At 36.3% G+C, this 27,948-nt stretch overlaps 2 protein-coding genes across 2 annotated transcripts; both read right to left on the bottom strand.

The window, feature by feature from the left end:
- Window positions 1–34: 34 nt before the first annotated feature.
- On the bottom strand, window positions 35–8,943 carry LOC137394259 (extended synaptotagmin-1-like). Its single transcript, XM_068080980.1, has 8 exons — window positions 8,752–8,943; window positions 7,215–7,379; window positions 5,448–5,597; window positions 4,167–4,354; window positions 1,269–1,385; window positions 812–1,018; window positions 432–581; window positions 35–74 (listed from the first exon to the last, which is right to left on the bottom strand). Exons 1-8 carry the CDS (start codon window positions 8,941–8,943, stop codon window positions 35–37), a joined length of 1,209 nt encoding a protein of 402 aa, XP_067937081.1.
- Window positions 7,232–27,892, bottom strand: LOC137394577 (extended synaptotagmin-2-A-like). The gene is made up of 14 exons (XM_068081309.1): window positions 27,824–27,892; window positions 26,864–27,131; window positions 26,577–26,618; window positions 26,236–26,373; window positions 24,713–24,789; window positions 22,152–22,308; window positions 17,835–18,011; window positions 16,550–16,637; window positions 15,539–15,612; window positions 14,485–14,570; window positions 13,162–13,202; window positions 10,093–10,141; window positions 8,752–8,910; window positions 7,232–7,379 (listed from the first exon to the last, which is right to left on the bottom strand). The coding sequence occupies exons 2-12, from the start codon at window positions 27,113–27,115 to the stop codon at window positions 10,137–10,139; spliced, it is 1,137 nt and encodes a 378-aa protein (XP_067937410.1). The 5' UTR covers window positions 27,116–27,131; window positions 27,824–27,892; the 3' UTR covers window positions 7,232–7,379; window positions 8,752–8,910; window positions 10,093–10,136.
- Window positions 27,893–27,948: the final 56 nt, after the last annotated feature.

Here is a 27,948-nt window from a genome sequence, read left to right as displayed (position 1 = left end):
ATGCCTTGAGACAGGAGTAAATTGATATACGAGCTCAGTCCCAGAATGCATTACGCTCGTATGTCGAGGTACGACTGCAATCGAAATAGAGGTGATTGAGATAGCGATATTTTGAAGAGAGATAATTATGAAAAAGAACCAACAGTGAACTTCAAACAATAGACGCAATAGATGAACAATTCTAGTAATAAACTCGCCCAATAAAGGTTTTTACGGTAGGAACACTTTGAAGAGAGATATTTAGTATAGAGGCAGCTAAGATAGAAATACATATTTGGAGAAGACGTGATTGAGATATAACTAAATGGTAAGTAGGCAGTTGAGACAGAGGTGAGAGGAATGGAAGTAGTTGGAATAGAGGTTGTTGGGGTAGAAGTAATTTTACTAAGTGTCTCATCCTTTGGCTTCGTCCATTTACTCTCTCAGCTCACCATTTAGTGAGGGAGTTGTTGGCAGCCATATTAGTAAGGGGAATCTCTACTTGTCCAATCTCCTTCCTGCTGAATAGTGATTCGTAGTGTTTCACAGTCACTTCTAAGCTGTGAGAGGACAACTCCTCTTGAGCCACTGGGCACTCAAACCTGGTCAAAAGAGGATTATCACTCATTAAATATGAAAAACTTTTCTTATATATGACGAATCTTTTAAAAACTACATGAAAACAACAAAACTAGTACCTTGTAACCATAGGCGATCTGTTCTCTCTTCCAAGTTAACAATCGATTATGATATCTGATACAGGTGTGAACATAGGATTTTAAGGATTGCACAGCTTATCAATGACTACAAAGGCTGGCAAGAGATAACTCACTTTTCATTAAATTCAGGATAGAAAGAGTCTTTGAACACTTCAGACTTGTATTTACGAGACTTTTCAGGGAGCAGATAGAGCTTCACATAAGCACTGGGGGGCTCAGCAGAACTGTCAGAGGTTAGCAGCTCTCTGCCAGGACAGACCCAGAAAGAGTCACATTCAAGCAATAATTTGATATCTGATAGCCAAAGCAGACGGATCAGGCTGTTAAGTTCAAATACTTCAATAAGACCACTAGACAAGAGGCTAATTGTTTATCATTTGTAGTGGTATCACCTAAAAGCTATCAATGTATATCAATATAATGTAGCCTGTCTTCCATAAAACTTGGTAAGATCTAGACACTGACTTAAAGATTTCTTTGCAGAATTTGCTAGACAAAAATATAGACAAGTCTATATAACGGACAGATTGCATCAACATATTGGAATATAAGAATAAATTAAACTCTCACCTGCACCTGAGCACTGTAATGCTGAGTACCTGCTTCGACTTGTCATAGGCAAATGTCAACTCTACCTCACCCATATTAGTTCTTGTGCTGGTTTCAGGATTGTTGCACTCCTCCCTACTATATCCCAAATAAAAGATAGCAGACTATCAGAAACAAATTATGGCAGCAACATCTTCCTTTCTTTCATTGACACGCGCCATTAATTTAGTAAAAAACTGCATAAACCGGCTACTGACAGTGGGAACTTAAACTGTATGTAATGATGATGATGATGGGAGCAACTCCTCGAAGACCGAGTATGTTGTTTGCTTAAGCCTGGTTTCAATATGACAGCGCAATGATCGTGCGCAGCCCAGTGATTCCATATCGGGCGTAGGCGCCATGCTTGCATTGGACAGGGTGGATAATTTCCTTACTTTTTTGTAGGAGAGACAGATTTCTTCGGAAAAACAGTCCTCCGTTGTGAAATTGCGCTGTCATATGAGAACCAGGCTTACTTTTTCGTACGGGAGGCCGACTTCTTCGGAAAACAGCTCTCCGTTTGAATTGTGGGATAGGTTCAAAAGGTCTAGCGGTGTATTGTGAGATACATAATCGCGCGCACCCGTCGCAAGGATCCATTCTGTTGGATCCTTGCGTTCAGCGTACGCACGTCGCACGATCGTTGTGCGTTGATGTTTCCATATCATAGCTGACCTACGCACGACGTCGTACGCCTTGTTGCGCGCCTTGCGCTGTCATATGGAAACCAGGCTTTAGTGAAGGCTGGGTGTATTTTCATGAGCCATTGTTGTAGAAACATTGGCACTGCAATCTTGGCTGGACATGTCTAAACCCAGTGACAAGGGAACCTCGACAACTAGAAACATGCCCAGTGCAGAGAGCAAATTAAGGTTGAATGTCATTCCTGTCACCGCCAAGAATGAAAAACCTGGCTTTTTTCGGGAATTGATCTCCAACCTGTAGTTCGCGGGTCAGCATTCTACATCACAGCTGCTATCATAGCCAAGTTTACCTACATGTATATGTAGGGTGCATATAACGTTTCTGGAAGCAGAATAGTGCTAAATACTTTCCAAACAGTGATTAGACGACTAGACCATAGTTGTATGTAATGTTAACAATTACTGCTCATGAGAAACCTTTAAATGGGTAAAATTAAACAATATTCAAAATTCTCAACTAATAAATAATTAAATATTATGTAGATGTAATACAGTGGACCCCTGCCATACCATTTGAATTATTGCCAACGTTGGCATCGTAAAGCGAAAATTTCATATATAGGGGTACAGAAACCCATAGTAAATATTTAACGCAAACATCCCTGGTAAAAATCATCAAAATTTTATATACCTACTGTGCCTATTAGAAACTGATAACAAAATAATATGTTAACCTTAGTAACTATAGTTATCTTCAGTAACTTTAGTGTATATAGTGGTTATGATCTGCAATAAAATGTAACGTTACGTACGTTATGTATGTTATGTTGCAACTTACCTACCATAAGGAGTTCTTACTTTTGAGGCAGACGTATAAAATCAATGTTGAATATAAACTAAAGTGAATTTAACTTACCAAAACCTATACCTGAAAATCAGTTTTAGTAAGTATTCTTAACTAGTTTACTGAACTTCAACTTTTTCATCACTAAAATTTTATCATCTATCTATTTCTGGTTTCGTTTTCACAATAACTAATAACCCTAAACTGAGTGAAATCAAACATCATATCACTTTAATTCATTGTTAGAGAGATTACGGTGAATAACAGATCAACATATTTGTTATTTCAATGCAATCAGCATACCAACTGCCAAATTTGAATTTTGAAAAAAAAATTTGTTCATTTCATATGGCGAAAAATATTTCTTATGGAGAGGGCAAAAAATTAGTGTGCTCTACGTTGCAGGGCAAAACAATCGTATAACAGGGTCAGCGTAACCCGAGGGCGCACTGTACAAAACCAACAAGACCAATACACGCTTTCAAAAGGCCAAGTCAGATCGATTTTGACCACTCAACAAATACTACATTAGCTTTAGTTGAAAAGTGCCTGACAGCTGCAATGCCTATGTAGGCAATTAAAATGGTTAAATGGCAGACAATTACTAATTGGGAGTAATTTCCTCATGAAATAACTTCAGGTTTTAACAAATGCCCATAGCTTTATTTCCAAACTGATGTGGAAATAAAGCTACAGACATTTAATAAGTGGTATTTTAATATTAGTAAAGAAACCAATGATTAAAGTAGCGGGTGCTTGGTTACCAAACCTATATGCTTTTAGTACATGTTGCTAAGGAATTTAGGTTTATCCTGCGCTATCTATTATCGCAAGTCATACTATATAGCTAATGCACCATTTCTAAAATCAGTAACTTTTAGGTTAACTACAATCTTTACTATAATAAGAACCGTGTCGGGGAATAAGAACCTGTAGCAACACTGCACAGGTTAGGAAAAAAGGTTTCTTAGAATAGGGTTCAAACTCACAAATTTCAGTACCGTAGACTGACACTGTACTATCAGCATTAATACCGTAGACTGACACTGTACTATCAGCATTAATACCGTAGACTGACACTGTACTATCAGCATTAATCGGCCGCCTTGCAACAGTGTGAAATAATTGTACCTAGATTCTTTACATATGACGATCTCTCACGATGCCCCGGACTGATAGGGTCCTAGTCAGGGACGATCTCTCACGATGCCCCGGACTGATAGGGTCCTAGTCAGGCAAAAAAGTGAAATTTTAATTAGAAGCTCCATGCTCAATTCTCAATTTGTAAGATTTCAACAAACTAACTACAGATTTAGTGACATTGTCAGAGCTTCATCCTGATGACAGTGAGTCAACTGCCACCAGCATGCTTATTAAGGAATGACTTACAGGTCAACCTCAGTTCTCCCTTCAACTAGCCTCTTTCTTAGTGAAGTTCCAGATTCCTCAGGAGATGGAGGGGTGGGTAATGGATCAGGTTCACGCATTTCTATTCCCTCCAAGTCTTCAGACGAACCTGTTGAGTCTGTTCTATCACCAGCTCTTGGCTCATTCAAGGCATCAGGCTCCACCAGGTACTAAAAGGGAGTCTTAATTGGTGTGACCAGGTACTACTAAGTACTATAAATAGGTATGACCAGGTACTACTAGGTACTATATATAGGTGTGACCAGGTACTACTAGGTACTATAAATAGGTGTGACCAGGTACTACTAGGTACTATAAATGGGTGTGACCAGGTACTATTAAGTACTATAAATAGGTGTGACCAGGTACTACTAGGTAATATAAATAGATGTGACCAGGTACTACTAGGTACTATAAGTAGGTGTGACCAGGTACTACTAGGTACTATAAATAGGTGTGACCAGGTACTACTAGGTACTATAAATAGGTGTGACCAGGTATGACTAGGTACTATAAGTAGGTGTGACCAGGTACTATTAAGTACTATAAATAGGTGTGACCGGGTACTACTAGGTACTATAAGTAGGTATGACCAGGTACTATTAAGTACTATAAATAGGCGTGACCGGGTACTACTAGCTACTATAAATAGGCGTGACCAGGTACTACTAGGTACTATAAATAGGTGTGACCAGGTACTATTAGGTACTATAAATGGGTGTGACCAGGTACTATTAAGTACTATAAATAGGTGTGACCAGGTACTATAAATAGGTGTGACCAGGTACTACTAGATACTATAAGTAGGTGTGACCAGGTACTACTAGGTACTGTAATAGGATATAAAAGTATATTTTACTAAACTTTAAAATATGATAAAAAGGCAGTCGAATCCACCTGATTTGAAAAAACCTTTTGCGACATTCTGCAATATCGAAGTGCAATCTAAGACAGACCACTAAACAGAACATACCACATTTCTAAGTAATAAATAAAAAGGTGTTTGTAGACTTTATGTTTATGATTTTGAAATGTGGTAGTTTTATTTAGTTATCTGTTTTAGATTACACTTCGATGTTGCAGAATACCGCAAGATGTTTTTTAAAACAGATTGCTTTTAGAATTGTTTTCACCTCTATACTCATAGATATTTTTAGAGTGTAGAGAGGTAGGATACACAGTCTATGACCCATAGACTAACTAAGGCTAACATAGACTAACAAATGACCCGGTTAGTATGCCACATTCACATCCGTGTCGTACCTTGATAGAAGCCCGTAGATTGAGTTCACTGACTCCTGCCCCGCCAATGAGTGCGTGTGGTCTGTGAACAGACATTCCAGGAGAGTTGATGATGGAGGGAAGGGGCTTGCATACTATGCCCAATATATCATCACTGTCCACATCACAAACCTGGCCAAAATTTTTAAATCAAGGTTGTACAAGATGAAGCATATGGTACATGTAGATATGTTGGTTTAAGAAACATGACTAAACATGATATAATCTCAAGTACTGTGACAGTCTAGCATGCCGTGAGAGAGCATCAGGCATGATAACTATATGCACCATTATCCTGCAAGGAAATATTTGGTCGATTGGTGGAGCTTTTAAAATATCGGTCCACCATGTTGAATGTCGCGAGTTCAAATCCTGTACGATCCAAACTTTTTTCGCACCTCCAATTGTAGCTTCAGACTGACAGGAAAGGCTCTTATTATAGTACTACTGAATGCTGTGCGTTGCGCGGTTAATAAAAAACAGCCTATACACACTACATGCCTACTACACTACCCTGCAACTGTTTATAAACTGTTTTCATTACCCATGCAACGCCAAGCATTCACCTAGAGAGGCCAGCTAGTAATCCTTAGATGTGACGCAACATTGATATGCGTATTCCACACGATGTAATGAATATTCAGTAGTGTTACACGCTACGAATTTTTGAGCTTTGAGGTTGTGGTTTTAATCGTAGGAGGAGGACGGATTTACATGATATGCAGGAGTGGTCGCACAACTCCCAATTGTTTGTAGCTGACGAGCTCACATGCTACGAAGAAACTATCGTAAAACTCCATGTTTTTTGTATAAGCCTGTTGCGACTTTAGCTCAACGGGGGCATATTTTATATCGTGGCTGATACTCCTAAGATGCGTCTAAAGTCAAATGTCAATGGGTGTGGGAAATTTTTCTTTTAAATTTGAAGTTAATATTTTTTATTTTGAAGATCATCTTTTTAAAACCCATACATTAAAAACAGAGCTGCGTAGGGATGCTGTAAAAACGTCCCAAATGAAAACAATAAAAAATCGAACATCAGATCGCAAAGATTTGTGCAATAATATGAATATTTGATGAATAACTGATGTTTACATGATACGCAGTACTCCGTTGTTGATACGATGTCTTCAAAAATACTCCTTTTTGAAACAGAGGTTTGAATCCCTAGAAGAATTAAAGATACAACGTTTGAAACTATTTACATGCTACGAAGATGAAAAATATGACAAAAATTTGTAACATGTACCACTAGTGAATATCTTCATCATTTTATAATCTCCAAGCTCAGTTGAAAGTGTAGTCTAATGGGTAAGCTCAACACCTCCCAGAACTGGAGATGAACCTCCAGGAACTCAAGACGAACCTCCAAGAACTAGAGGCTAATTTCCAAGAACTGGAGGTTCCTTGAACCAATTAAGAAAAAACCTTTTAACAAGAAACCATTTTAACAAAATACAAAAACTCTGCCTCAGGAAATAAAACATAAGTGTTGACATGAGTTGCCTTTTTAATAGAAAAAACACCAATCAATTTACTAAAAATTGCGTAAACTGAAGCGTACTTCGAAAAATCATTTTCAAATAATGTAATGTTTTTTTACTTTACAACTACTTAAAATTTATATTTTGGTATTCACCGAATTCTGAATGGCTCTATGTTTTCAACTGAGCTAAACTAATTTCAACAAAAAATAGAGTTATTAGAAGGGACAGCAGATATAGTGATTTGTTAGGGAAGACAACAGACAGCGACCTTGAGCGTGAGAGATTCCAGAAGATTGAATCGGTTGAGTCGAAAGTGAAAGTTTTCATCATAGGATGGATTGGGAGTAGACAATACACTTTTGGTGCACTGTTCCTGAGCGCCAACTGTAAGGGTGACCACTGTAGATGGTTCAGTTTCTTCTATTATCTGGTAAAAATACAGTTTAATATAGTTAATAAATTAAATGATGACCTAAGAAGCCAAATGCTATTTGCTGACTTAAGTTTTGATGAGCTGCACCCTCCTTAAGGTCTCATAGTGCCACTTAGGCTAAACAGAGTGGATAGTAGGATACTAAAATAAGAGTACTCTACATTTGAGGGAAGGTGTGAAAATATAATTTTTTTTCTTTACTTTACATATGATAGTGGATGCAGTATGTTGGTGTCACAAAAAGAAAATGTTTGCAATAGGTCCAAAAGTATTTGCATTATATTTGCTAGAGCCAGTTTGTATGTTTTAAACTATGCCCAGAATATTTGTATTACACAAATATTCTGGGCATAGTTTAAGTAGGATTTTGAAACCTGTAACACAAATGCAGAAATTTGTAGCATAAATGGATAAATGAAAAAAAATGTAAGAACCCTTTAATACTATTAATATTATTTTAATATATTATGCTATATATTATTTAATACTATTCACATCCTTCAACTCCGTAACACCTTAGGTGATTTCAAGGTCCCCTGATTAAAAAACCTCTAATTCCACAACATCTCTTCAAGATGAGCTTACACAGAATTTTAGGAGATTTTATCAGAGTGTCGGTATTTTTTTATCATTGGTGATGCTTTTAACATCAGTTTTGGATGTTTGAGGTGATCTGACTGCCAGGATATTCAAGATTAAATTTACGAAACTCGATCGTGGTTAAAACGCTCAGATCAAGCAAAAATCGATTATGATGTCTCTAGTTACAAAAAGACTGGCAGAATAGAAATGCGTGATGATGCAACTTGAACGAAATAGCTGATATTAACTATAGCAACAATAACAAATAGTGACGTCATTTCCCATATATTTTTCTTCTGAGAATTTTAACCGGGATCAAGTTTTGTCGATTTTAATCTTGAAACATCCTGGCAGTCAGATCACCTCAAACATCAAAAACAATTGCCAATAATAAAAAATACCGACATTGATGAAATCTGATAAAAATTTTTGTGTAAGTTTATCCTCAATATCCTTATCGGACTCTATAATTCAACCCATTTTAAATATCCTTCTAAAGAAATAGAAATCCTTCCCTAGAAATAGCAGTTTTTTATATTTAGACCTCACTATGCAAAGCAAGCAAATGATTAGAAATCCCAAAATAAATTAACATACTGCATGAAAGGATAACTCCTACGAAACATTTAAGATGCAGTACCTCAACACTTGGGTTTTATAATGAGTCCTATTTGAAAGACTTGGTCAAAACCAGAAGTACAGGTAAAATAATCAATTTATGATTTTACTCTCAGTGTTGTAGACACATCACCAGCCTGTGAAGACAGACTATTCATAGCCATACCTCCAAATTCTTAGCGCTCTCAACAAAAACTGATAAAATCGCAGCCGGGTTGTGCAAGTCTCCATCCGCACTGCCAGTCTCTGGTGGAGTCCAAGGCTTCAAGTCATACCAGGTGCAGATGAAATGTACCGAACCTTCCTTATCAGCCAGATCCCTCCACTGATGTAAATACAGGGAATCAAATACTTTCATTTTTATACCGGACAGTGAGCGAAGTGGTGTGACAACTCTATACAAACGGACAAGCGTTAAAAGTCGACTTGCAACAAAATTCACATTACAGTTATTTGTTATCAAAAGATTCGCCATGTCTTACTCTCCTGTGTTGTAGGTGCAAACTATGTGAAAATGTGATTACAAGCTCTTAAAAGCTCAAAATCGAACAGTTAATCGCAGCCATCACGACAACGCCGTAGGTTGAAATCCTTTCCAAAACGGCTTAAATGGGACGTAGTTGAACATGATGTGCTTCTGTTTACACTTTCATGCAACCTCATTCGTCGAGATATTTTCACAAATATACTTCACGCATTCAATAAAACCATGACTATTGTCCTTACGCGTCCATTTCATCATCATTGTAATGCTGTCACTTTGAGCACTATCTCAAAACCTAGCCTAAAAATTAGTTTAATTTTTTAATCTTAGCTCGAAGGAGTGCATATGATCCTCTGATAAACATGAGAAGCCTGTTGGTCACCTGTGATAGTCGAAAAATGCTGCAGAAAGTGTCCACGCTATTTGGCAAGAAGTATGGGTCACATGATCAGATTATGACTAGATGATTAGACCAAGCTGAAACAGAACTGTAAAGTAGCGACCATCTATAATTGATAAGGGCTTTCCGGTCAAACCCGAAGTTTTTGTCATAAACTAGTGCTACGAGATGTTTTATATTGAGCCTTTTATTGGCCTTTAATTTCACGTCATAACATCATGTGTCAAAACAATATCCACGTCGAGTTGAGTACGTCATCGAAATAAAACAATTTCAACCTACAGCCTTTTCGTAATGGCGGCGATTAGCTGTTCATTTTTGAGCTTTTAGGAGCTTTTAATCACATATTTTGTACATACAACACAGTAGAGTAAGACATGGGCAATCTTTCGATACTAAATAGCTGTCATGTGAATTTTGTTGCAAGCCAACCTTTATCATTCATTGTGAAACCAAACGAACAAACCAGCATTCTCACAGAGGGCAGTAAAATCAGGTGCCAAACAACTAGTGATATCAAAATCAGATGTAATCATAACTACATATATGATGCTTCGATAGAGATAGCCAAGAGAGAGTAAGTATTTTCAGTCTCTAGTGTTACAACTTTGGGTAATACTTACAATGTCAATATGACCTTGCTCAGCTACGCTCTTCAGAGATACATTTATCCTGTAAATGTCACATGGCTATTAATAGACAGGAAAAATGCCTCGTGAGTATCTGCGACTGTCTAGTATTCGACTGCCATGACAGTAGCTAAGCAAATCGGAATGTGGCTAAAATGGTTCGACTATTAAAATAGCCTTAAAGGCTTGCCAATCTAATAAACATACTCGATGCGTTTCCATGTTTCAAATGGGTTAGGAGTTGCTTCCACTCTAAATTATAAAAATGGTAAAATCTGAACACATTTGACAATATTTTGCTAAATATGTACAAAAGCATTCACTGTTAAATTTGTGCGAAGACATTCACTGTTAAAAACTATTCGACATCATAGAAGTGCTCACTGCTGATGGAGCCGAGTCGATAATATTTGGTCAAACTCTCCCCAATGGAGGTAAACAAATTTCAGTGTACAACCATACAAGTCTCTGCTAAAAAAATGTTTTATTACTACTCAGTGCTGTCTCTCCTTGACTTTTTACCTTTATATTAACCTTTCTATGTCAAAGATGGGTTGTCATGAGAGGGCGATGAAATAATTACTTTTTAGTGTAACTAGTTGACTACACATGAATTGAAAAGTTACAGCAACCTGCAAGCGAGTCTACTTAATAAGTTTTATTTTGAGGGTCGCATTGTGAATCTTGGAAAGATCTATACAGTACAACTCCGATTCGTTGAAACAGTAGGAAGCAAACTCGTCGGCAGCGGGCATCTCTGAACCCATTCGAAGCATGGAAACACAATGATGGTTATTTAGCTATGATTGGCTAGTGGTAATAATAAAGTTGACCAATCCGTATGCTGTAATTTGTCATTATGTCAGTTGTCTGGACATGGTCGAGCTGATACTAGCAGGTATTGAACAGGCACCAGCAAGTCAACTATAAGACATTTAGGCAAGAGTAAGACAGGGATGATTGATTAGTTCCAATGAGCTGTTTTAGTTTTTAGCCTGCAGTGCACAGGAGAATTTACAGAAGCCAGTGTGAAGGGCTCCACATATGCCTACACTCTTGCTGCGATTGGAACCACAACCTAGTAAGTCCATAATCCGTAATAACCATCTCTCCCTAGACTCATATAATTAGCCAACAGTTGATTGGCTGATGGATTTGCTTAATAATATTTTAATCAGCTAATCAAGTGATTGGCTGATTAGAATATTATTAAGATACACCTCAGATGCACGCATTAAAAATGAATTTGTACAAAATTTTAGTAAAGATTAACGGAAATCAATAGTTTTTTTTTATCGTTTGCCATTGTTTTTCATGTTTGAGTTAATCCCACGGCCAGGATGTTTCCAGATTAAAATCAACAAAACTTGATCATGGTTGAAACACTCAGAAGAAAATGCGTGTGTAATGATGTCACTAGTTGCTATCGTTGCTATAGTTGCTATAGTTGGTATCAGCTATTGCGTTCAAGTTGCAGTGTTACACGTCTCTATTCTGACTCTTTGCAACTATAAACATCATTGTTGCTCTTTCCCTTGATCTGAGCATTTTAACTGCGATCAAGTTTTGTCGATTTTAATCTTTAAACATCCTGGCAGTCAGATCACCTCAAATATTAAAAAGAATCACAAATCATAGAAAAAAGACCGATTACTTTCTGATAAAGCCTAGTAAAATGTTGTGCAATTTCACCTTTAATATAAATACTCATATAAGCACAGTAGTAATGATGCAGAGCAATAATAATATAACATAATATGAAAGATTTATAAATACAGACATACAATGCACAAGCCAGCATCTAACAAGAAAAGTCAGATTTGTTTAAAATAAATTTTTATTTACGTTTCCTTTTGTAGGGTACTTAAAGGTTAAACTCAAAGTCTGGCAGCAAGTGCAGCCAGACAGCTGCCAGTATTTCAACACTGCTGCCTTATTGTTGTCAGCAGACTAGCCAATTCCTACAGCCTTGCTTCTTTGAGCCAAGTTGTTATAACTATAAATTTCGTTTCACCACAGAGCTTGACCAGATTCACAAACCTATTTGATACACGGGCACTATGGTTATAAAGGCCTAGCTATAGATGCAACATGATTACGGGAGAGAACAACCCTCCATCAATACAAACACATCTACAAAATGTCGTTAAATATTCAGGGAAATGAAAACCGAAAGAAAAGTAAAGAAAGAACCTCGTAGGAATGGCACACTGCGTGACTGTCTCTACCAAATCATAAACAACTAAAATTAGGGATGTTATGATAAGCAGAAAGTATTAAAAAAGCTTCACGCTACGTACTTGGCTTCACCGCTGTGTTTAAAACACCAGGAGAAAGTTATTTGAAAGACAGGAGGCAGGAGTGAAATACATGAAATTTGCATGCTGCTAGCTGATGCTATTGCGATGAGAGAAGTCGGGCGGAGAAAGGATGGTGCTCTACCATGCAAGTTTAGTTACTTGGTGAATTCAGATGCATCCATATGTTAGTAGTCTCGAAGCAAGAGAGACTGAGAAATAGTGCAATGCATCGATGTCTATGTCCATGACAATGTATGCAAACCTCAGTAATTACTAGGGATTCGACTTTCTCTATATGCTTCACTTATAAACAAATTACAAAGTAAAAGTTTGTTTTCACTCTAAACCAATGGCTTGAAACGAGCCCACAAAATACTACTATAAAAACTGCAGTTTTGACCTATAAACAGTTTGATCTGCGACTTTTGACTAACAGGTAAGCTGACTCAGAAGTAAATTGGCCAACAAAAAGTTGGCCCGCAAGCAAGTTGAACCATACATTGACCTATAAACATATTGACTCACTAGCAAGTTGACCTATAAGCAGATGAACCTATAAGCAAATTGACCTCTAAACATGTTGACCTACATTCCAGTGGACCTATTAGAGTGCTGACCTATAAGCGATCTGACCTATAAGCGATCCGACCTATAAGCGAGTTTATTTATAACAACATTAAAACATGCAATGCTGACACAACTGATACCCAGCGACCTGTGTTATCACATGCAATGTTATGGGTGTACGAGAGACAAGTATTACCAAATGGTATGCGCAGTGGCAGCAAGACGGACGGTGAACAGCTGCAAAGAGAGAGAGAGACTATTTGACAAGGGCTCACTTAGTAAAAAGAACAAACAAACTGTAAGGTCAGCAAAAAAATCCAATATGTAAATATTTAGCCAGACACAATGGTGGACATCCATTCAGCAACAAAGACTGTTTGGCATTAACTCGTGAATCATGCACATCAACTCGGGCTACAGAAACGTTAATAGATAATTTCATAACTTGTTAAAACAGAATTAAGCTTTACCAGTGCATGAGGAATTTAAATTTTTATTTTTTTAATAAAAAAACACTTTTTATTGATAAGATTTAGAGGGTAAAATGACTTATTTTATTATGGAAATAGGGAAAACTTTAAAGGAAAGATAACTACAAATTAGCTATTTTTTCCATTTGTTCTCCATCAAGTTTTACTACCAGTTGTATATAAAAATAGTTTTATTCATAGACTGACTTGTAAAGACAATCTATAAATAGTCAATCTATGAATCTTTATTACAAGGTCAGCTTGCTAAGATATGCATACACCAGCTCAGAAAATAGCATAACCATGGGATAAGTATTCGTAACAAAAGCTGCCATGTGAATGTAAAAACATGTGAAGAACAGACTCAAGTATTAAAACCAGCATGTTGGTGATTGTTGAAAACTCTTTCCCGCTGTTTACATCTTAACTGATTTATTTACTTCTGGCTCAGTAACGACTTGGCAAAAATTTGTAAAAAAATTCCTTTACGCAGGTTTGTAAGATACAGGAAATTTTATCACCATAATAATCAATAACAAATAGAAATGAAGTGTTTTAAATATTTTTGAACGAATGCTTCACAGGTTCTTAATAAAAATTGCTATTTAATATGAAACTAAATAAATATAATTAAATTATAATTAAATAAATATTTAATGCAAAACTAAGAACTCTTATCAGCACACTTAATTTTTTTTATTTTCTAATGTTGTGGTTTCTAGCAGTGAAATGTATTATTAGTCTTCACTGTAGCCAGTCCATCTCTAGCGAAATACGTGAAAATATTAAAAATTCTATTTCATTTACTAAAAGCGTTTGCTAACAATATGTAAAACCAAATTTTTATTTTTAAAAAACAATTTTTGCAATTTGTATCTTTCCTAAATTCATGCTTAATTCAAACATACATGCATCATAGGCTACAAATGACAGATTCTTTAAAGAAAGCATTTCAATATGGAAAAACACAGACAATACAGACAAGCGGTGGATAGAATGAATAGAGATGAAGATATGAATGGTGTAGATGGACAAGCACCAGCACCTACCTGCCAAGAAGGTCATCATTTGAAGTGTCATCTTTGTCAAACAGCTGTAGCTGGAGGTCTACTCCATCCAATTCCATTACAGTAAACTGCCAACATAACAATAACAACAGAAGTAAATACTGTTGCCTCTCTGCATCAGCCACTATCGTAAATATCCAACCAAATAATCCAAGGACTACAAATGTCAAGGATAAAAACATAATTTCCTAAACACGTAAAAACAGGCTAAACATGGATATATGCACACTATTCTAGGACATAAGTCTAGATGATCAGATATAACAGAGCATGAATACAGCACAAGAGAGAAGACAACTTCTCCACTTTGATTGACTATTTACTGTAGGTGAAATTGTTCCATATTTGCAGCTGTGCAGGTGAGCATTGACAGGATTGAACGTAACAGATACATGTGAAATGACCAGATATCAGATGCAGAGTGGAACAACTGCTAAAATTTAAAAGAACTTTTCAAAATAAAACGAAAGAGTTATTCATAGAAAGACTCGCTAGAAGCCAGTCAACTATTCCTAGAAAGATTCGCTAGAAGCCAGTCAGTTATTCATAGATATACTCACTAGATGCTAGTAAGCTATTCATAGATATACCTACTAGAAGCCAGTTAACTATCCATAGATGAACTCACTAGAAGGCAGTTAACTATCCATAGATATACTCACTAGAAGGCAGTCAACTATTCATAGATATACTCTCTAGATGCCAGTAAGCTATTCATAGATATACTCACTAGACGCCAGTAAGCTATCCATAGATATACTCACTAGAAGCCAGTTAACTATTAATAGATAAACTTACTAGAAGGCAGTCAACTAATCATATATAGACTCACTAGAAGGCAGTCAACCATTCATAGATAGACTCACTAAAAGTCAGTTAACTATCAATAGATAAACTTACTAAAAGGCAGTCAACCATTCATAGATAGACTCACTAGAAGTCAGTTAACTATCCATAGATAAACTCACTAAAAATCAGCTCATTATTCATAGATAGACTTACTAGAAGTCAGTTAACTATTCATAGATAGACTCACATGGTGGATCTCATTCTTCCACACTGGGTTGTGGCAGTTCATGATGACCTTGCTTGAATAGCACTCAGAGGCAACTGGAAGAAAAAGGAAGACTTAGCTGGGGTCCACACAAAAGTGGACAAACATAAAGCAAAGCACAATGCAACTAAGTATTCTATAGAGCAGTCCGAATGTAGACCTAATGATTCATCACACCCAAACTATGTTTAGACATTCATCAGCTTGTAGAAACAAGGAAAGATATCAAACAACAGTGGCTCGTCATGACTCCGTCACGCATGTTAAATGACTTTTGTAGAAGAATTGTGGTGACAGTGAGCCAAGCTGAGTTAGATGTTCATAGAAGCCATCAAAGTAAGGTGCTAGTGAAGTAATTTATAAGGCAGCGATAGCCGATAAATAACGGTGTAATGTATGTACAGCATGTTTGACCACTTTTTACACGTTCTAGATGAGAAATATTTTTAATAATATTTCAAACAAAGATCTTTTATGTGGGAACATAGGCATTCGAATTGTTACCGTAAATCACAACTTTTACACGATAGACGTAAATAAATTTACTTGACAAGAATAAAAAATGTTCATTTTATGAGGTGTATGCTGAAAGCTTTAGACAGGCCAGCGACGCAAAAATGTGCCATTCCTAAACTGGTAAGAAATGAAAAGTTCTTTTGAAGTTGCAACGTGAAATCATTTAAGTTGGATTATTCGGATACACAGATCAGCCAGTGCTGTCAGTATGAGCAGTTCAATCGCAATCAAGCGTTGTCAGTGTTAATCTTGACAGTAAGCTCACCTCTAACATAAAAAATTTCAAATGATGAAAAATACCGATACTTTCTGATAAAATCTACTAAAATTTTGTCAAAGTTCAACTTTAACAGTTATTTTACACTTCAAATAAAGTAAACTGTGAACCACTCGCTACTAGGTGTCAAGATTACAACTGACACGCTAATACCAAGCGCTGTCATCTCTCCGCCTCTAAAAATAAACACTTGTTATTACCTGTCATTTTGACATATGGGTCAGACTTCGTTGTAAGATCGTGTCCGCGCAGGTTCTTAGCTTCAACTAGGTGTACTCTCAGGACACCCTACAATACAGAATGGAGGATTGTAATAGTAAGGCTAGCAACAGAATAGTCCCTGTTATCTCTGCCATATCATCCTATGACTTAATGTTAAGGTTTACATTTTATAGTTGCAAAAATTGAGCCATTTTAGAGAAATCACTGAATCTACAAAGTAAAACCCACCAAATGTGTATTCCTGATACATTGTCTAAGCTGCTTGGCAACACAACATCTGATCAAACTGTATAACTTGGTCATCTCATATCTAATACCTACTAGTCATACAAATCGACATAAGGTCAGAAATAGCGCATCGAGAGTTTCCTTTAAAGCAAATTAGCATGAGTTCAGACTATATTCAAACATGGGTGGAACCTGAGATACCCGTAAGCAAAGCAGGAAATAATGTGATAATGAAATAAACCCTCTGTTAGAGCATAATTAAACTTAAGTTTATGGAATAAATAAGTCAAGGTTAGTCTACGGTAGTTTTAGTACACATATGAGAGTTAGGAGTTGTCTTTTCATAATAACTGAATTCAAGTCAGAGGGTAAACAAATCTTCATAAATTTGGCTTCAGTTGGTTATGAAAAACCATTCTAACAGTCTACCTGCGTACATCCTTGCCATGCTATCTTCTACCTGCGTATACCTGCGCCAAGCTATCTCCTACCTCTATGCACCTTAATATTCTAACAACCTACATGCTTGTGCCTTAATGTTCTAACCTATCTGCATGTACCGTTACCATTCTAACATCCTACCTTCATGCACCTTAATATTCTAACAACCTACCTGCATGCTACCTTGCCATTCTAATTGTTTAGTTGCTAAAACCCCAACGATTCTGACATCCTACCTGCGTGCAGTCATGCCAAACTATCTCCTACTTGCAAGCACCATTGCCAAGCTACCACCTAGCTGCATGCATCGTTGTCAAGGTATGTCCTACCTGCGCGCACTCTTGCCAAGCTATCTTCTACCTTCGGGGATCCCTGCCAAACTGTATCCTACCTGCGAGGACCCCGTTTTTGTAACACCTACATGCACCCTTACTATACTAGCTTCCTTGCACTATTATACCCATCTCTGACAGCAGGCAGTCAAAGTGAGCCCTCTACTGTCTCTTATCATCTCTATCAAATAAGCTAGTCATCCTGCACCAAAACAAAACTGATATATTTTGAGAGGCAGACAGAAGTTAAAACAGGCTTTACCTTGGGCTCAGTGTGTAAAAGCTGAGCTGGTTGTACGGAGCTAGAGAGGCAGTAGATTAGCTTGTTAGGCAGAATCAGGTAGTTGCCGATTTGGGTGAGAATGGTGGCTGTTAGAAGAGCGTGAAGCCCTGGTATCTCGAGAACACGTGCTACGTCTGTCAGCGCAAAGTTTAATGTCTACCAATGAAGAAGAATAGAGAATCTTAACTATTCGACATCAATGTGTCAAAAATGATATAGGAATGAAAGAATCAGTCCATGGTTACACTCATAATTACAGATAAAAATATAAATCATAAGAAGAAAAGCCTGGCAGTGAGACGTGTTGCTGTCATGTGACAATATGTATGACAGCGACACAGTACTGTAATTCCTTGTTACCTCGCTGCTCATCTTTTGGCGTTTCAGTACTTCACAGTTAGAAATGTTCATTTAAAAACAAACAAAAAATTAATTAAAAAAAAAATTAAAAAATTGAAATACGTAAATATATATACATTAAACACGTATACAAACATGTTACTTCCTTCTCACAACGAACTCAGTTAATCACAAGTACAAACATTCAGACCAGATGAAGTCCAAACTACGCCGATGCTATGTATTCTCTGTTTTAAAATACAAGAATGAAGTTGAAATATAACCTAAAAGTCAATCAAGATAACTTCAATTTACTCGCTTTTTATATAGGAAATAAATAGAGTATGCTTAAAAAGCAGTTTAAGTGCTTTGGTTTTAAAGTTTGGCTAATATCTATGCTTTAAAAAGTTAGTTTCTATTTCACGGATTGTCACTTATTGCGGAGTACCAGAGGTGAGATCGCTAGGACGCCTTGTCGGAAAGTGAGATATTACTGTACTGTACGGCAGTGTTATATGGGGCTTTTATATGACAGTGACCCATGATGAGGTTATGAACTTATATGACAGCTCTATATAAAAGTGGCATACAGGGCTGCCAATAGATGGTGTTGTGTGACAGACAGATGGGACTGTTACTTGATAACTCTGTATGACAGTGAAACATAACAGCGGTCCTTGACAATGTGTATTTTAGTGACCTATGTTGCTGTCATGTAAAAGTGCTGTATGGCGTAAGCAGCATATAGTATTGTGATATGACAGTGTTTTATAACAGTATGAGAGGACAGGACCACATGTCAGTGTTGTATGACAGTTACATATGGTGCTGTATGAGAGTTACATATGGTGTTGTATGACAGTTACATATGGTGCTGTATGACAGTAACATATGGTGCTGTATGACAGTTACATATGGTGTTGTATGATAGTTGCATATGGTGCTGTATGACTGTTACATATGGTGCTGTATGACTGTTACATATGGTGCTGTATGACAGTTACATATGGTGCTGCATGACAGTAACATATGGTGCTGTATGACAGTTACATATGGTGCTGCATGACAGTAACATATGGTGCTGTATGACAGTTACATATGGTGCTGCATGACAGTAACATATGGTGCTGTATGACAGTTACATATGGTGCTGTATGACAGTTACATATGGTGCTGTATGACAGTTACAGATGATGCTGTATGAGAGTAACATATGGTGTTGTATGACAGTTACATATGGTGTTGTATGACAGTTGCATATAGTGTTGTATGACTGTTACATATGGTGCTGTATGACTGTTACATATGGTGCTGTATGACAGTAACATATGGTGTTGTATGACAGTTACATATGGTGTTGTATGACAGTTGCATATAGTGCTGTATGACTGTTACATATGGTGCTGTATGACTGTTACATATGGTGCTTCCACTTATTCAAATTATCAGACATGTATAAACGACTGAAGTGTGGAAAATGCAGGGTTGGAAAAAATCACGGTTTTTATGAAAAAACTGGAAAAACCAGGTTTTTTTGGTTTAAACCGGTTTTTATGGTTTAAACCGGTTTTTATAATTTTACCAAGGTTTTTACAATTTTAAGTCTAATTAACATCACTTACTATAGCTGCATGATTGAATATTGAACATACATATGTGGAATCATCTGTTAAAGATGGTACTGTGGGAGTTGTTATGGGGAAAAAGAGAGAAAACATATGAAAATTTCAGAATGAGTCTTAAATCAAACATGATCGATGAAATACAGAGCAGAAATCTTATCACATAAAGTGAATATTTTACATACAGCTCTATGTATAAGTAGTAACTTTAATCCCAGTGATTAATCGTGTGGTAGTGTAGAGCAGAGCATAATGCAGATGCATTGCTAGTGTTTGGAGCTGTGGCAGATGACTCAACTTCTATCACCTGAATACTAGCATCACTGTCTAAATAGGCGTTTTCAGCTTGACATTTTGCTACGTGGGCTTTAAGCCTATCTGCGTGACCTCTCGTTACGACAGCACACCTATTACGTTTTGCCTTAAAACCTTTGCCTTTCAAAACACAACAAACTTGATAAACTGAATTCTAACAATCCAACTACTTTGGCTTGTGCCCAATAAATAAAATATTAGTTTGCAAACTTTAAGCTTTTGCCCAAAAGGATTTTATTGTTTTAATTTCTAATTATAAGTAATCCTTTCTCACTGGCCAGACTTGAGAAAGTATTTATTCATTTTTAGAGACGATGATTGGATTAGTATATGTCACATGGTTTTTATATTTTATCAGTAAAGAGATCATCATATCACTTGATAAAACCTATTGAAAATGAAATTCACTAATTCATTGTTGTGCTAGGATTTCATGTAGTTTCAACTTTAGCTCTGTCATCAATTTGCTACTGTGTCCTAAATAAACTTCTACAGCTGATAATTACATATAATTGCATTTCTACCGCACATGAACCACTAGGAGCTTAAAATATTATGTTTTTCACAAAAAATAATGAAAAACCCGAAAAAAACCATAAAAACCGGTTTTTCGGGCTGGTTTAAACTAGTGCTGGGACGATATTACGATATTTGGGTATATCGTCGATATCACTTTCTGATACCGACCGTCCTGAGTGCTTTCTGCCCATATCAAAATATCGGATACCATCGATATTGGATGATCTTGACGATAATATAGATCCATCGGTTTTTTGACGTCATCGCATTGTTTGCAAACGCGCTCGTCCACGAAAAAGCCGCCATCTTTGTACAGAACTATCGTCAGTCTCTTGATTCATAGTATGTTAGTTAGTAATGTTTAATTTTGCTGATAACAAAATAACAAAAAGCCTCTATTTTCAGGCATATTATCAAATAAAATGAAACCTGTGAAAGCATCCTGAATGCAAGATAGTAGTGAACAATTAATGTCTAGCTTGAGATTATTGGTGTAAAAATTTAAAGGAAATTTACATGAGATGATGACTTCAAATAAGTAATGCAGGATAACTTTTACAAAAATAAATTGATTGATACTATATACATGAGTTCAAGTTTGAAAAATAGGTCTTCTATGAGTCTTGATTGTGGCAAGATTAATTGTTATTAATAATTTGATGACTATAATATGGTCTGTACCATCTGACTGTGTAAGTATCGTTGATGTTTACATGATTAATAGTATTTTTGATGTTGTTTTGATACTGCAATAAAAAATTTGCAAACAAAAGCATAACAAACATAATTAATTGCAGAAGCTTCGTATTTTTAACGATAGAAGTTCTCCATAAAGATGGCGGACAACGATAGAAAGACGTCACGAAAAACGAAGGCTATTCTACTCTACCTATTTGATACCCGATTTTTCAGAAAATTATACTGGTATATAGATTCATTAAGGAGTTGTTCTTTCATGGCAGTTTTCCTGGCAGGTAAAACAACTCCAAATAACATAACCGATATTTCGATATATCGGTTGACTACGCCATCATATCGTACCGAAACGAATTTTTGATATCGTCCCAGCACTAGTTTAAACCGGGTTTAAGCCACTCGGTTTAAACCGAGCCAACCCTGGGAAAACGTTTAATATAGAATAGCTTGCGGGGCATTTTTTGCATATCTTTAGCAAGAGCCATCTTCATCATTCACAAGCATGAAACATCGGTAAAAATTTGCGAGTAACGGAGTGACTTGCGAATTTTTGCTGTTTCCATCTTGCTGATGACACAAGGTTAAAGATTAACTGCGCCATGGAAACATAGTGAATATACCACATGAGCGACAAACAAGTTTTAAAAAGTGTATGATACATTTTGTCTTACACGTCAGGTTATATTATGCATAATAAATCTAAACTTGGATTAAGCCTGACTAGGTAGCATTGAAAACACAACTTCAACTTATACCAAGTTAGCTGAGATGCAAATATTGAGTCAATGGAGAACTCGATACCTACAGGATTAGTGAGGAAGTAGAGCTGAATTCCTCCAACGAAAGGGGGTTGCCGAAGAATGGGCTTCAGAATTAGCCTGAGAGTGCCTTTGAGTTGAATGTCCTTCACACCCGCCTCAAACTGCGAGATCTTAATACCAACAGCCATATCTCCTGCATAGCTATGATTAAAGTCAATATATGAATTGAATAATGTAATTCAAAGATGAAACGAGGATGGCGTACAATAAATATTGCTTACCTTCTAAAAATGTTTACATATCTAAAACTGGTACACAACATAAAACAAAACTTCAATTCAGTTGTTCAGTTGTTGTTTATTGTTCAGTTTTGATCAAACTTGCAAATGAAGCAAAAGGTAAAATAAGCTTTATGTGTCTATATAAATAACTTTATAATTTGATAAATAAAACTAAATAAATGAAATAATGAATGAATTAAAATAAAGTAAATAACTTTGTAAATAACTTTATAAATAATTTATAAACAAGGTATTTCCATCCCACCTATATATTCTTTGAGTATAAAGTAAGTTTGACTGCTCTACAAGAATATTAGTCATGGCCCTTATAATAACACCATAGATATATAAACCTAGATTGGCCAATAATACATGTAGCTATTCCTATCGGTTGCCTTGTCAGACTTAAATAGCATGACGTAACGTCATTATATTGTACGTCACGCTTGACTGCACTGCTAGTAACAATGAAGCTTATGAGGAGAATTTGACAAAATCACATTTATTTTCACATAAAAACCTTCTTGGATACATAATCCAGTAAACTAAAGCAATTATGTGATAATATCTGATAACCACCTTAGATTAAAACTATAAAAGGTATGAATTGTTGCACACAAATCATGAGCCATCAGGGCTTTATTTGCCACCCTCTCCTATCCCTATTCTCTCCTTTCCCCTTCTCCAAAGAAGAAGTGAGAAGGGGAATAGAGAGAAGGGAGAAAGGAAATGGGGGGGCAAATAGCCCACCCACTCAAAGAACACTCACTTCACAGGCTCATCATATTTCGTCATGTTTAGTTCAACATGATATTAGTCTATTCACCTAGCCAGGGTCTAGATTTTTGAGTGGTAGGGCTATTTGCCTCCCCCTCTCTTTTCTCCCTTCTCTCTTTTCGCCTTCTCACTTCTTCTTTGGAGAAGGGGAAAAGAGAGAATGGGGATAGGAGAGGGTGGCAAATAAAGCCCTGATGGCTCATGATTTGTTCGCAACATTTTATAGCTTTTATACTTTTAATCTATGGTGGTTATCGGATATTATCACAGAATTGCTTTAGTTTACTGGATTATGTATCCAAGAAGGTTTTTATGTGAAAATAAATGTGATTTTGTCAAATTCTCCTCATAAGCTTCATTGTTACCAGCAGTGCAGTCAAGCATGAGGTACAATACAATGACGTTACGTCATGCTATTTAAGTCTGACAGGCTTTTTCCCTATTGGCCAATCTAGGTATATATATCTATGAATAACACTTTTCCATGTCACCAAGCCTTTTTAAACTTAAATACTTCACTTTGACTGCAGTCAAAACTATTTAAATAATTATCCAGAAAAATCACCGTAAATTTGAAGTTGGTAAACAGCAACAATTGTAGCCAGCCATTTCTCATCATCATAAACCTTTAAAAGCAGAGACACTCAAGATCAGCACTTTATTGCTATCCATCCTGAGACAGTCATAGTTCTTACCACAAAATATCTCTCAAATACCAGCCCTGTATAGGATGAGTGTGTAAAAATTGAAATAGTTTTAAGGTCTCAAATGGTCTAGGTACACAGAGTATGTTTAAAGAAATATATATGACATAATTACACTTATCTTCACACGCTCAGACGCGTTCAGACATGTTTTGACACGTTCAGACAGTTGGCAATTAGGAACAGGTTGCTTGTATGAAAGAATTAAGAGAATTGAACAGCTAATGGGAAACGACAGCTGGACAATATATCCAGGTCTAGTAATGAAGTTCTCTGATTATAGCTCGAAGTACACATAAAAATACTGCATCAAAACACGGATTTCAAGGTGCGTCAGAATTCCCTATACATACTCTAGAGATATTCATGTAACAAAACATCTAAAATGATTTATAGTATAATTGGGTTAGCGATAAGCATATCTATAAACTTATGAATGAGTAAATCTACTGTCAATGGACGTCGGTTATCATGTAAACTGATCAAGGAAGAATTAGAGTCAGAACTCCATTCACCACTGTACATAATCATGTTACATTCTTATTTCCATTAGAAAAGTATTTGTTACCTCGTGAACGTAATAGGTGAATTAAAGTAATGAAAAACACATTTTTTCATAGTAATACCCTGTTGTTAGGTGCGTTTTTAAATGGTGGAAACAAATCAATTTGTATTTAGTCTATTTAAAAAATATCGCTTTGAGTTATGAGAGAATTGACATACGAGCTCTGCCTCGCAAAATATAAAGCTCGTATGTCGTGGTACAACTGTGATTAATTTTCAATTCAATGAGGTATATATACAGTTTCAAATATAAAGGATCAAGAAGTATGTGAGACTTACAACACATCCATATCAATGATGATCTCATCGTCTCCAACATGGTGGGTGTAGACTTTGACTCCAGTTATCCGTGGTGGCTTTCAAAAATTTACACCAAAAGCAGATAAACAGTAAAAAATTTCCTTTCCTTTCCTTACACTATGCAATGATTAAGCTCAGTGAGTCACATGTTCCATAACTAGATAGTCAGTTATGAAAACCTTTAAAAACAGAGAAGCTCAAGGACATCAGCACTTTATTGCTATCAATCCTAAGACAGTCATATTTCATACAACCAAACCTCTCTCAAATGCCAGGTATACGACGAGTGTGCAAAATCGACTCATAATACTTCGGTTGTCAGGAGTTCTCAAGAAGTTTAGCTTCACAAAGTATGTTCGAAAAACTCTATATAGGCTATTATAATTCCACCTATCTTCACACGTTCAGGCATGTTCAGGTACTTGGAAAGTTGGAACAAGTTGCTTTTACGAGATAATAAAAAATAAATTGAACTACTAACAAGAAACGACAGCTGGACAATATATCCAGGAATAGTAATGAATTTCTCTGATTATAGCTTGAAGTACACATAAAAATACTGCATCAAAACACGGATTTCAACGTGCTTAAGAATTCCCTATACATACTCTAGAAAGATTCATGTAACAAAACATCTAAAATTACTTAAAGGTTGACTTGCAACAAAATTCACATTACAGTTATTTGGTATCTAAAGATTCACCATGTCTTACTCTGTTGTGTTGTAGGTGCCAAATTTGTGGAAATATGATTACAAGCTCTTAAAAGCTCAAAAACGAACAGTTAATCGCAGCTATCACGAAACTGCCGTAGATAAAAAAAGCTATCTGACTGGATACTGGATTTGACAGCAAATAATAATAAACTAAGTACTCTGGGATTCTTAGACTGTGATTTGAGCTTGTTTTAAAGATAAACTTACACAAAATTTTAGTAGATTTGACCAGAAAGTATCAGTATTTTTCTACCATTTGTGATAACTTTCTATATTTAGAGTGATCTGAGTGCCAGGATGCTTCAGGATTAAAATCGACGAAACTTGATCAAGGTCAAAAATCTCAACAGAATAATACGCGCGAAATGATGTCACTAGTTGATATCGGCTATCGCGTTCAAGTCAGTGTGTTACACGTCTCTCTTCTGTCGATCTCTTTGCAACGATTGACATCATAATTACACTTTCGCTTGATCTGAGCGTTTTAACTGCAATTAAGTTTTGCCGATTTTAATCTTGAAACATCTTGCAGTCAGAGTGCGTCAAAACTAATCGCAAATGACAGAAAAATATCAGTTTCTGATAAAATCAATTAAAATTTTATGTAAGTTCATCTTTAAATCAAAATTTAAGCTTCAATTCAGCCTCAAGCAACCAAATTCAAATCTGATTTTTGCAAGCTGCCAACTGACCTTGACCCGTAAATACTCATCAAAGATTCAGCTGAACCGCTATTGACCCAAAAATACTCTGTCAGTTGAACCGCTGCATAAAGGTTTAATCATACCTGGTCACCTAGGTCGATCTTTTTGAACCGGAATGGACGCAACTTGCTGGAAAGTGATGCTTGAATCTTTGCTTCCAATGTGTTCTCAAGAAAATTCCTTACATAACTTGTTACGTCAGGCCACAGCTGAAGAGCTATCTGAACACAAGTTTCAGAAATTATGAGACACTACAGAGCCAATTGTAATCAAAAGTTCTATCTGTTAGGCATCATGGTTTTACCAATGTGAATTTATGGATAAAATATCTGTTAGCCAAAAACGGGCCTAAACATGGCAAGCATTCGTGTTTACCAATATCATGATATAAAAATTCAAATAGACATTAGATACTGTACAATACCTTGTTTATCCATTCAACCCTCTCAATGTCAGGGAAGAAGACCTGTAAAACATGAATTCAATGGGGCATGACTGACAAGAAAAGTGATACAAAAAAGTAACACCTGCTGGAGCTGAAGGCGCTAGTTTCTGAGGTCAATTGTACATTGATGCAGCAGAATCTTCCAAATTCTACAAGGTGCGTAACTAACAATAGAACAGAACCATTGAAGATTAAAAGTGTGATTAGCTGACGTAATCTTTCTACTTTTGACTACTACATAAACATACTACAAAATCTACTCTTACCCATTTTGGAATGTCTTCCAATATCTCCTGAATTGCATGTTTTTCATTCTTGAAGAAATGCTTAGTTTTCTCCTTCTGGAGTTTCACAACCTTCTCGTAGGTAACTTTCCAACTGTAGATGCAGCAAATAAACACGACTCCAACTAGACTCAAATTCCACCAAGAGACCAACCATCCAAGAAGAGAAAAAGCTAAAGATGCCACCAGCTGCTTGGTGAAAATCAGTCCTTCTTCCACACCAATTTTCGTCATCACTCTAGTGAGAAATCTGCAAATTTTACACAAATATTTCAAGTGCACCGAAGTAATGCAATGCTTCATATATTTCAAGTAAGTTGTGAATAAGACTAACATTGCAGATTCATACAAATTAGTAAGTTATAAAGCAGCTTGTGATTTTATTATCAATAATATGGGCCAGATAGCGACCAAGTAGCTACAGACCATAACTTGTATGTAGCCTAATTAGCTACATACAAACTCGGCCTTGCAAATAGTCATCGTAATGCTCAGATTTTGTCAAAATACTTGTTTATCTACGCTTGTACACTTACAATGTAAATATAGGCCAGATACACTGTAGTGATGTCCCGTCCGACTAGCTACAAACTAAATTTTGGAACAGAATTGGCTGTTGCTCGGCGTTGCAATTAATCAAATTAATTTGCAAACTCGGTATAACTTGCAGTTCGTCAACCTTTGATATAGCTCTTTATAGAAAAAAACTTTTTGCGCACGAAAAGCTAAATATATGAAGGCTTGAATGGTAACAAAATATTGATCGGCATACGGAGAAGTAAAAACATTTAAGTTGAGAGTATCGCAAAAGCGTGAAAATGTATTTGCTAGCAAAGTTGTACAGCCAAAAAATAATGTGTAACTAGTTCATTAAGCATGCAGCTATATAAACTGTTTACTTGCAAAATAGTACTAACAGGTTACATTTGATGTATTACTTACTGGCACCTTCAAGTAACTGTTACGACAAGAGTTAGAATAACAAACTACGTACATGTACTACCTTTAAACTTGACCTTGAACCTAATAAATCGCGCCATAAACGTCTTAGAAAAATAGTTTCGTAA

The sequence above is a fragment of the Watersipora subatra genome, chromosome 4 (assembly GCF_963576615.1).
Source record: "Watersipora subatra chromosome 4, tzWatSuba1.1, whole genome shotgun sequence".
Lineage (NCBI taxonomy): Eukaryota > Metazoa > Bryozoa > Gymnolaemata > Cheilostomatida > Watersiporidae > Watersipora > Watersipora subatra.
The sequence above is the reverse complement of the archived record's forward strand: the minus strand, read 5'-3'. Positions and strand labels throughout refer to the sequence as shown.